At 27.4% G+C, this 12163-nt stretch overlaps 1 protein-coding gene across 1 annotated transcript in view; it reads left to right on the top strand.

Annotated features, from left to right (window-relative positions):
* The window catches only part of LOC102583592 (protein ECERIFERUM 3), an 11590-nt gene extending 2702 nt beyond the window's left edge, over nucleotides 1-8888 (top strand). Inside the window, exons 3-11 of the mRNA XM_006343657.2 lie at nucleotides 223-455; nucleotides 1046-1265; nucleotides 2228-2355; nucleotides 3679-3935; nucleotides 4815-4922; nucleotides 5922-6128; nucleotides 6898-7008; nucleotides 7489-7662; nucleotides 8540-8888. Coding sequence (XP_006343719.1) covers nucleotides 223-455; nucleotides 1046-1265; nucleotides 2228-2355; nucleotides 3679-3935; nucleotides 4815-4922; nucleotides 5922-6128; nucleotides 6898-7008; nucleotides 7489-7662; nucleotides 8540-8716 — 1615 coding nt within the window. The 3' untranslated portion in view covers nucleotides 8717-8888. The remainder of the gene's footprint in view (nucleotides 1-222; nucleotides 456-1045; nucleotides 1266-2227; nucleotides 2356-3678; nucleotides 3936-4814; nucleotides 4923-5921; nucleotides 6129-6897; nucleotides 7009-7488; nucleotides 7663-8539) is intronic.
* The last annotated feature ends 3275 nt before the right edge of the window (nucleotides 8889-12163 follow it).

The following is a 12163-nucleotide window of genomic DNA, read 5'->3' as shown; positions in this document are numbered from 1 at the left end:
ACCTCCCCCCACCCCCTCTCTCTTTTTAAACAAAAAATCTTGAACTTAAATTTTATGTAGTTTTGTGAATTCTGAAGAAATTCTATCATACGCTTTTACTAATAATATATCGAGGGATGTAAATTCCTTAAGAACACAATGATAATACTATCAAATCATCTATTTTATGTTATTAATTCATGCAAATTCTTACTTGACAAAAAAAATTGTTATTTTTTTCAGGGATAATTTCATATTACTTCAAGCTATGATTGGTTCATTAGGTTTCTACATGCTTCAAGATCAAATAAATCTTCCTTTATGGGATTTTAGAGGATTTTTGGCTATTATAATTCTCCATATAACAATTTCAGAGCCACTTTATTATTTCTTGCATAAATGCTTTCATGGAAACTATTTATTCAACAATTATCATTCACTTCATCATTCTTCACCAGTACCCCAACCATTTACAGGTAATTTATTTTATTCACTTATTAAATAGTATAAAGATTTTTTACATTATCAATATATTTTAATTTGTCGTAGTAGAAACTATTATTTGCCTTTTTTTAGATTACTAATTCTACTTATTATGATTGAGTTCTTATTTTTAGTTACATTTTAAGTAATTTGATCATAATTTAAACGTTAACTCGTCTATAAGATAACTACATGTCTCATATTAAATGGAATTAGCTACATGGAAAACAAAGCATGTACTTGTCGTTAGCGGTGAATTCAGAAATTAAAACATGTTTTAGAAAATACAATAATTAATGTTACATCTGAAATTTTGAACCCCTTTATTATATTATAAGTTTTTGTATATCGGAGGGATTTATCAATTTATATATAAATCATAAATTTTAAAATCACTTATGCTTGATTTATACAGTATGATTCTCCGTCCTTATAACTTTGCCTTTATTTGCAACAGGTTAAACTATCATGATAACGTAAAACTATTTTTATCTTATCAGTATATATAAGATAAATCCATACTCATTGTATTTATAATTATTTTATTTTTTAATAACTTTTTTTTTTTGGATGGAAATATCAGCTGGTCATGCTACATTTTTTGAGCACATAATATTAGGTGGAATTATTGGAATTCCAATTCTTGGATCTTGTTTATTGGGATATGGATCATTAACTATGATTTATGGTTACGTGTTGATATTTGATTGGCTAAGATGTTTGGGACATTGCAATTTTGAGATTATTTCTCATCAATTATTTGAAGCAATTCCTTTTCTCAAGTATTTGATCTACACTCCAACGTAAGTATACTCTCTCTTTTTTATTCGGTACAGTGGACAACTATTATTAAACGTTGAGAGTAATAATTTATACATAAATTTTAGTGCAATTTATAAGTTATATATTCAAGTCGTGAAACAATTAATTAGAATAGGATGTATACATTACACTTTTTGAGATGCAACCCTAGCTTTGAACACGATTAACATGGGAGACTTTCTGCATCGATTTGTCCTTTACTTTTGTTTTTAAAAAAATTATGTATAAATTATTGTCAACATGTTGTAACAATGTGATTTTTAACTATTGTTTTGAGTAGAAAACAAGATTAACTTTTCAGTAATTTGTGCAGAAAGTAGTGTCTATTGGTTTTGTGGCCAATTATAATTTTTTATTGTTTTATAAAATCAAATCTTAATAGGTCGGTATTTTGACACATAAGAGATTAATAAAATTCATTTTTCTCTGTTCAAAAATTATATAAAATATTTGATGTTTTAAGAAAATATATATATATTTATCACTTTTTAAAAGTTGATTATTTGTATTATTTTGCTATAATTAGTGAAATGTTTAAGAGAGAGATATATTTCTTTTTAAGATTAAAGTTGGTAAATATTTTTCTTCAAAAATGTGCAACAATTATGAAAGATTGATACTATACATGGATATGTATTATTTTACCTTGAGAAATTGTAATTGAATTTAAATATTTATTGAAACCAGATTTCCTTTCTTTACAGAATTTCAACAATATTTTTTTTTGCATATTGACAAAAACATTAAATAAACTTTTCAAGAAATTAAATGGCTGAAAAAAGTTGGTGTACCTCTGTCATAGGCAACAAAGAAATTTAATGCCATAATGTAAAATTATTTTTTTATATAAAAAAAAGTGCCTTTAGTTTGCTCATTTATTTCTTCATTTTTTTTTCTAATAACCAATTTTTTGTTTTTCAAATTTTGGCTATAAATTTGACAGGTACCACAGTCTACACCATACAGAAAAGGAGACCAATTATTGCCTATTTATGCCAATTTTTGATGTATTAGGTGACACACTTAACCCAAAATCATGGGAAATGCACACAAAATTAAGTATTGAATCAGGTAAATATTCCTCTCGATATTCAATATCTACATTGATGACAAACTAAATTCAGATTTGCATCTAGTCGATTGCTAACAAGAAACGTACGATTTCATATTTATTTTTTCTTTTAAAAAATGGGATAGGAGAAGGGTAAACATGGAAGAGGACTATAAAGTGGGAAATTGAACCCTAATCAATACGATGAAGGTTCAAATAAACAACTAATTGAGATACTAAGATTCTCCAATACCAAGGATTTCATATCGTGAGATCAAATCCGTACCCTCTAATCAAGAATGAAGAAGTACTACTTACCATATATAATACATATCTTAATATAATCTAACGATATCGAATATAACTAATTATGTAAACTATTAGGAGTATAATAATATATTTTAATTGTCATAACAATTTAATTATTCATGTTCTAGCCGGTAACATGTCTTAATTTACAGATTACAAATTTCTTTTTTTTAAGATTAATTACATATAATTATTTTTAGGTGATTTTATAGTGTAAATTGTTTTGTCAATTTTGTAGTTAAAAGTATATATCAATATGGAAAAAGGGAAAGTGTTAATTTATTACTACAAGGACAACTATGAACATCATTAAATGTTTTGTTTCTTTAAATTGAAAATGAGTCAGCTACTATTTAATAGAGAAAAAACTAGTTGGATAATTTTAAAATTTATTTATTTGTATGATACTCATATTAATTGTCATAAAGAAGTTGTGGGTGAACGTACAAGAAAAAAGTACCCATATCTCAAAATAAATATAATCTTAGAAATTCAAAATAAAAATTAGTATTTTTTCAACTATAATCTTATACTCCAAGAAACATTTATTGAATATAAGTAATTTAATAAAATACATATCATATTTATTAAAAATTTTAATATACAAGATTTTTCTAACATATCACATATTTTAAAACGACAAAAACATATAACATGTGCTTTTCATGTAACTTTTATCAAAATTTATTAACTTAAAATTTTAAATCCATCTCTCTACTGCTAAATTCACATAAATCCTATCCCTATTACAAATATTTATTTGACTATACATATTTTTATTGAAAATACAAATTTTCAATTGAAACATCAGTCGAAAATTCATGTCCAAATTTCAAACACATCTTGATAATTCTTAAAAATGTCTTTCGACTTTAGTCTTGAACTTCCTTCGTCGAAAATCTATATCCATGCACATCATAACAATGTCAATTTCAAACATTTTTTTTTGTTTTTTCGACTTTTTACTCGAATGTCATTCAAATTCTTATCTAATTTTTTAAATATATATAATATTTTTTTATTTTTTTTTGCAGGTAAAAATGGGAGGGTACCAGATTTTGTATTTTTGGCACATGTAGTAGACATGACTTCTGCAATGCATGCACCATTTTTATTCAGATCATTTGCTTCAACACCATTTTGCACAAGACTCTTTTTGCTTCCATTTTTGCCATTAGTTTTTGTGTTCATGTTTGTCATGTGGGCATACTCCAAGGTCTTTTTAGCAACTTTTTATAACTTGAGGGGTCGATTGCATCAAACTTGGGTTGTTCCTCGCTTTGGATTTCAGGTTTGTTAATATTATCCTTTTACCCCCTCTATTTCTCTTTTATTATACTTTTAACCCACTTAACTTTTTTTTTCATGAGGTAAACACGTGAAATTTATTTTCTACATAAAGGTGAATCTAGCTTGTAACCTACATACACGTGAATACAATTAGTTTTTTTTTTTTTATATACAGACTATGTTTATATATTAGTAACAAATATTCCACTATTTTACTGTGAACTCAACCAGTATTGTATATTAATTTGATATTGTTATAGGAATTCATAAATTTTACTCCCTCCGTCCCATTTTATGTGGCAACATTTCCTTGTTGGTCAGTCCCAAAAAGAATGTCACTTTCCTTATATGGTAAGTATTTAAAGGTGCAATTCCTCTTTTACCCTTGTTGGTCCCACTTAATCTTAAAATAATACTCCAATACATTTATGAGGAGTAGAGAAAAGTGAGTGTACTTTTTAAAGGGCAATTTGGTAAACATTTCAAAGTCTTCATTTATTTCTTAAACTCCGTGTCCGGTCAAATGTTGCCACATAAAATGGGACGGAGGGAGTAGTACATTTTAGAGATGTGTCTGTTTATGAAACATCTATGATTAGTTAATCACGGTTAAGTGCTTTGTATTTTGACTTTAAATTTTAACTGTTAAGGTTAAATTGGTTGGGTTAATGTAAATACCTGATAAAATATAAGTATTAATTGGACCGATCTTGTTGTGATTATCGCATTTAAAATAGAAAAAAATTACTTTTATGTAGTTAATTATATTTTCGATGATACTTCCATAGTTTTATCGTTTATTTTTTGAAGAATATTTTTGCAGAAAAAATATTATATTTTGAAGTGTTATTTAATTCTGATGATTTATTTGTTGTGGCAGTATTTTTTGCCATTTGCAGCTGAAGGAATTAATAACCAAATAGAACAAGCAATTCTTAGAGCTGATAAATTGGGAGTCAAAGTTATCAGCCTTGCTGCATTAAATAAGGTATTTTTTTTAACCCCCCCCCTCCCCCCGCCACACACAATTTTTCGAGGCTCGATTATTTCAAATTTTACGTTTGTGTTAACGTGCTGCTTAATAAAAGGTAATATTTTTTTAAAAGTAGAGATCTCGAGACTTTTAATTAAAAATAGAGAAATACTTATCATTTGACATCAATCTTGATTTCTTAATTTAATTACTTATACAAATTGATCATTAGGCATCAAGTTCTTGTCACATGGTAATCAAATATATAAAAAAGACTAATACATGTGCTACTATATGATATAAAAAATGTAGCAACGTGCCATTTGTGCAAAGTTAAGTTCAACACACCTATCAATGAAAAATTGCGTAACAAAACTAGTTTTGTATTCTTAACTAGAAATGTTGAGTTAGATCGTCAAAAAGTCTAGTTACCTGATACTTATTACTGGTGAGAGATTATAGATATCTTGTAAAACTAATCATGATGCATAAAAATTGATCCGAACATCGCGATCATAAAAAAAAAAAGTCCAAGTTTAAAGTGTAATTTATTTATTTGCATGTGATGTTCACTTAGGTTGGTTGAAACTTTTAAAATTTGGTAGGCAAATGGACCTTTCATTCATTAATGCTACAATAAAAATAGTGAAGGTGCATAGCTGTATAATAATGATTTAAATCCATTTATGATGAAAGTAACCTACATTTCAAGTAAGTACTATTCTATCTATTCTTTTTATCATTAAAGAGGTGTCTCAAACTATATAAAAGATATAACTTTCTCAATAACTTTCTCTAGTCTTTTTGCTTTTTTCAATAGGATTTAACTTATATAAATCGATGATAGCGTGTAAACAATTTCTTTTATATTATTAATGCAATTTAACCTCTTGTAATAGGTTATAAGTTTTTATTTCGTAACTGACTTGATTATGTAAATATTTTTTTACATAAAAATATATCAAACTTAATTATTTTTTTAATTTAATTTTTTTTTTTGTTGTATATTTTCAGAATGAGGCACTAAATGGAGGTGGAACATTATTTGTGAACAAACATCCTAACCTTAAAGTTAGAGTTGTTCATGGAAATACATTAACAGCAGCAGTAATTCTAAAAGAAATTCCAGAAAATGTTAGTGAAGTTTTTTTAACTGGAGCTACTTCTAAACTTGGTAGAGTTATTGCTCTTTACCTATGTAGAAGACAAGTTCGAGTTCTTGTAAGTATCTCACAATTCCTGTTCCGTTCGTTTCAATTTATGTGATATATTTTTGTTAGCTCAACGTAACTCATTTTGAGTCGCGTGACTAATTTAACTCATCTATAAGTTTATTTGATTTGGATTAAATATGTTGCCCAAACTAATTTATGAGTTTAGGTTGAATTTGGACGGGTCAAAATGAATAGGTTACTGACCTGCTCAAAAGCTACTTGGATTGTAATAGACTAAAATATGGGTTATAAGTCCAGAGGCGGAGCTAGGTGGGGGTTGGTGGGTTCGGGTGACTCCAGTAGCTTTTCCATAGACATGTATTTATACTAGAAAACTAAATAAATAAATATATGTATATTAACTTGTGAACTTCTAATTAAATTGATTGATGGTTCAGTGGTAAGGAAAGGATGGTGAAAATGCTTTTCACACTAGAGTTGTGAGTTAAAACCCCCCTCTCGTTTTTCTTTAAAAGGAAATTTAAATCCCCAAACACTTAATCCAAACTATCCAATTCTTATAATTTCATGAACTAATTTTGTCGCTTCTAACTATAATAAACGAGAAAAGAGTTTTATTTTCTAATTAAATAAATTATAAGGAAAATAAACAATGAAATTAAAACTTGATAAGAGTAACATTTGAATAGATTAATAATCCGTTTATTTATTAATTCAATATATTGTATAGGGGATGTAAATTGTACAATTTATTTTCTTTAATTTGGAAGTTAAATAATTTTCATCTATAATTATTTTTTAATGCAAAATTACAGATGTTAACTATGTCTACTGAAAGATTTCAAAAAATTCAAAAGGAAGCTCCTGTTGAATATAAAAAATACCTAGTCCAGATTACAAAGTATCAAGCTGCCAAAAACTGCAAGGTAAATATATATTATTTATTTAACAACTTGTAATTTATTTATTTTAATTTTATCGTGACTTCTTTGATCTGTATTTTTTAAATTTCTATTAAAATATTTTATTTGAGCCAAAAATTTATTGAAAATAACTTTTTTCATTCATTTGAATCCCCTTTTCTTGGTTTTAGCTCTGCCCCTACATGTATGCCACAATTATCTATTAGATAACTTGATAAACTAGAATATAAAAATAATTATATTGTTATTGTATAGAAGTTATACTCAATCGAAATATAGGATAAAGTAATAAAAAATGTTACAATTATTTATCGTTGCAGTTGTCCTTTTCAGTTAGAAAGGCATTGCATGTACGTAGTTATCTGTTAGGTGACCAGATATAGTACATATAAGTAAATAAAAATTAGAATAAAGTGAAAGAAATATTATTTATTATTGTCAATTAAATATTTTTTTTGTTTATTTGTTTTGTGATATTTGTAGGCATGGATTGTTGGAAAATGGATTACACCAAGAGAGCAAAGTTATGCACCTAAAGGAACTCATTTTCATCAATTTGTGGTTCCTCCAATTTTGGCATTTAGAAGAGATTGTACTTATGGTGATCTTGCAGCTATGAGATTACCAGAAGATGTTCAAGGAGTTTCTTCTTGTGAGGTATGTCTTAAATACTATTTTCGATCTATATTATCTGTCTTTTCAGATCTTTGCGCACGTCTTTTAAAAAAAGCGTTTAGTGTAAGATTAGTTGTCTAAACTACACTTTTATCTCTCCTCAAACGTCTTATTTTCGTTCCAGTTTATGTGACCTAATTCCCTTTGTTTTAAAAGAATGATCCATTTCTAAATTTTGAAACGATTTTACTTAAAATTTCCGATTTATCCTTAATAACAATCTCTTGTAGTTAAACAATTATTATTGTTGCATGTTTAATATCATAAGTTTCTAAAGTATTCATTTATTTCTTAAACTTTATGTCTAGTAAAATAGGTTTTTATTAGAATAGGAGGAAGTGTATGCTTTCGACGAAATGGTTAAAAGCACTATTCACTCCGTTTCAACTTGTTTGACATTATTTAGTATCATTTAACTTTAAACTTCTCATTTTTCCTTAACAACAAACTTTACTACCACACGAATGTTACAACTTATTAAAGACCACGTCTTTCAAAAGTCTTATAGCTACACAAATGTTACCACACCACAAGGTCCAAAAAATTACAGTCACCACACAAATGTTATAACATGTTTGAGACTACAAATTTTCAAAGTCGTTAATTTTTTCTTAAAATTTCTTTCTCATCAAACTTATACCATTCAAATTGAAACAGAGGGAGTACAAAAAGTTACACATTCGGCTGCTCAGCCAAAAATATTTACTTACAACTACTAGTCAATATACATACACTATAAATATACACTAATTATACATTTGTCGGTTATGTTTCTGAACGGACGACTATTTAAGTTAATTTCTATATTTAATTTTTCATTCAAGATTAAATATTTTTTTCTTAATTTTTTTTTTAACAGTATACAATGGAGAGAGGGGTAGTCCATGCATGCCATGCAGGAGGGGTGGTGCATTCATTAGAAGGATGGACACATCATGAAGTTGGGGCTATTGATGTACACAGAATTGATTTAGTTTGGGATGCAGCTATGAAACATGGTTTTAAACCAGTTTCATTTCTCAAAAAGACAGATTAATTAAATTAATTAATTTGTGAAGTCATGAAAAAGCCACAAAGAAAGAAAAAAAGAGAGGATTGTCTTAGAGTTCACTAATTGATTCAATTCAAAGAGAGAATTTTTATGATTTTATAAAATGCATATATAGATTGTTATTATATTCCAATGACTATATACATTAGATACTAAATCTTTGAATTCCATTTTATTTCTTTTTTTGACACGTCTCTAGTGTTGTGTGTTTGTTCAATTTCTTTTCTCAATTCAAGATATATCATAGAACAAAAAAAAACTATAGTAGTTGTATATAGAAGGAAATCTTTCTATTTGTTCAGATATATTTTGATTGTTATAGCTAAATGTTGAAAAATCGATTTCAAAGAACCTTGATTGCTATAGTGAAATATTGTTAACAAGAATGATTGTTATATAGAGAGGTTTCACTGTATTTATTAACGTCTAATATGAATTCAAGATGTGAAATTTATGAATTTTTATAATTCTTTTGTATATCATCGAACTCTTGATCCATTTATATTATTGGATTCGAAGTTTATTATACATAGATATTCAATAGAATTGGCTTAGTTTGGGAAGAAAACTATGAAACATGGCTTGGGAATGGAGAATCTCTTGTGGAGAACACTTTCTCGATTAATGGATTTTATACGATGCGAACCTGAATTAATTGTGTCAGAAAAGTACGAATATCAGATGATTATATATACTTTTAAAAAAAAATAATCAAACTTATAAGGCAAAAAAGGATGTTGCATGACTTGCATCAATGGCCCAATGTGTCCCTTTTACTTTTGGCCCATTAATTACTATCCAAATAGTAATTTATTGGGTTATAAACAGTTTATTTTGAAGACCCACGATAATTAAGATGAAACTGAATAACTAAAACACAAGAAAAAAAAGTATGTTAACTAATACTCCTTCCTTCGGATTTTAACAACCACCACGTACTGCTCCCCCAACTCATTACGAACAGATATGTAAAAAAAATCACCTGGAATCTTTCTCACCAAAAAATTAATCGGCTAATACACATGAAAAATAGAGAAAATCTCCTAATTCATGTTAAATTGTCCCTAAATGCCAAGATTATGTCGTGGATCATGGTGAGACTATACGTACAACTACCCTAGCTAATTATGGAGGGTCCCGTAAAGTTTTTTTCATCAAAAATAATCATCCAAAAATTATATCACCAAAATATTCATGGGATAACACACAAAATTAAGAAAATTTCTGTCAAATGACCTTAAATTGAGTTGTGAGACATTCAGCAATGTAATACATCAAACCTGACATCGTTTATCTCAATATTTTTTAATTTACTTTTATAATGAAATATTATTTAATAAAATATATAGTATAATATAATATAAAATTAATTTAAGTTTTAAAATTTTTTTATAATAAAATATTATTATAAAGATATTATTATATCGAAGATATTTTACAACTTGATCAATATAGGAAGATACATATAAAAGTTACTACTTCCCCTTTCTAATTTATTTACCTTTATTCGAAATACGAGAGTTAAATTAAATTTTCACATAAAATCTTCATTTTGCAAAAATGAAATTTACATATTTAAAGATTATATGAATAAAAAGTATTAGTAATTATTATAATAGTTAATAATTTAAAATATTTAAAAAATATTTTGAAAAGATTATGATAAAAAAAATCATTTGAACTATTTATTATTTTGACCACTTACCTGTTTCTTTTCCAGCCACATAATTAAATTACTTAGAACTAACATCTGAGGTCCATATGTTGTCTAGGCATAAATGCTATTTGTAGTTTTCAGAAAAAGAAAATTGAGTCCACCCTAGTTATGAAATTTTAGTTTCCAACTATTTGGATCTAGTTCGGAGTTAATTAGTTCAGAATGAATGTGATTGTATTTTATATTCCTAAAGTTTTCACTTATTAAAAGAGAAGAATTTCCAAAACGATGTTATATATCGTTATAAATTCGTCAAAAATCATGGGATTTTTGACAAAACAAATGTTGAAAACGTTTATGATGAGCAATTTTTTGGTGAAATATTCAATAAAAAAAATTCCATTTTTAGTATTATCTATTTTTGTATATGTGTACAGTGTATATAATACATAATTTGTGTCGAAAACAATGTAGGAGGAGATCTTAGATTTTAGACATAAAATATAAAGTTTAATGGAAACATTTTCTGATAAGAAAATTTTCGATGGATTAATTCTATCAGAAATTCCATGAAGTCTGGTGAAATTTATATGCATAATTCGAGTTGAGAATAATGATTTCAGTTGAATCTACATTATCCATACATTCGCCCTTTGAATGCGAAGCCACTCACTCATCCCCTTCCCTTCACCTCAACTATTGAACATCAAAATTCAATATAATTCGAGTTGAGAATAATAGCTTTTAATCAAATCCCTCCCTCTAAAATTGTTGAACATCAAAATCTAATTAACGAGACACATATGCATTATATATAATAATTTCACTTGAATCTACATAATTTGTTCTAGATCCACCCTTTCAGACGAAATCATTGATCATTTTCACCTTACCCCCTCCAAAATTGTTGAACATCAAAATCAAATTAATAAGATACACACACAATTATATACATAGTTCGAATTGATCATATTTCAATTGAATTTACATAATTTATTCTATATCCGCCTTTTCAGACAAAACTGCCCATCCCTCTTGACCCCCCACCCTACCCAATGAACATCAAAATCAAATTAATGAGACACACGTGCATTAGCTTCTTGGTGATAATTCATGGGCATGTAGCTAGGTTGTGTTCCTCTCTTGTTTGAGTTTAAATAATATATGTCTCTTTCTTAAGTTCATATATATATCCACACCACACGTGCATGTATTTATTAGAGTTGCATGGGCACTATTCTTTAATTTGGCACTTATCTTTTAGGCTATAATTATTTAAATTACTCAAGACTTCATAATTTTTAAATATATTTTTTAAAAATTTGTCGATGGTTCAAATCCATTCATCTTAGAATTAGAAATGCAGATACTTATCATCTTAAATAGTAGGAGTAATAGAGTTGTCAAAATATAAAGAAATTTATATAAGAAAAAGTCAAGGAGATTTGATATAATTGACCTATCTATTGGATAGCCAATGGAATGCAAGAGGTTTGGCTTCGCTGAAAAACTAGATAGTATATACCTCCTCCGTTTCACAAAGAATGACCTCCTTTCCTTTTTTGTCGATTTCAAAAAGAATGACCTCTTTCCTTTCTAGGTAACATTTTACTTTTTGCTTTCCACGTGGCATGTTTAAGATCACAAGATTAAGGGCAATTTTGTACATTTGACATAACTTTAATTTAGGACCACAAGATTCAAAAAAAGTTTTATTTAGTTAAACTTCGTGTCAAGTCAAACCAGGTCATTCTTTGTGAAACGGAGGGAGTACT

This window comes from Solanum tuberosum, unplaced genomic scaffold, assembly GCF_000226075.1.
Source record: "Solanum tuberosum cultivar DM 1-3 516 R44 unplaced genomic scaffold, SolTub_3.0 scf00047, whole genome shotgun sequence".
NCBI lineage: Eukaryota > Viridiplantae > Streptophyta > Magnoliopsida > Solanales > Solanaceae > Solanum > Solanum tuberosum.
This window is presented reverse-complemented; position numbering and strand designations above follow the sequence as displayed.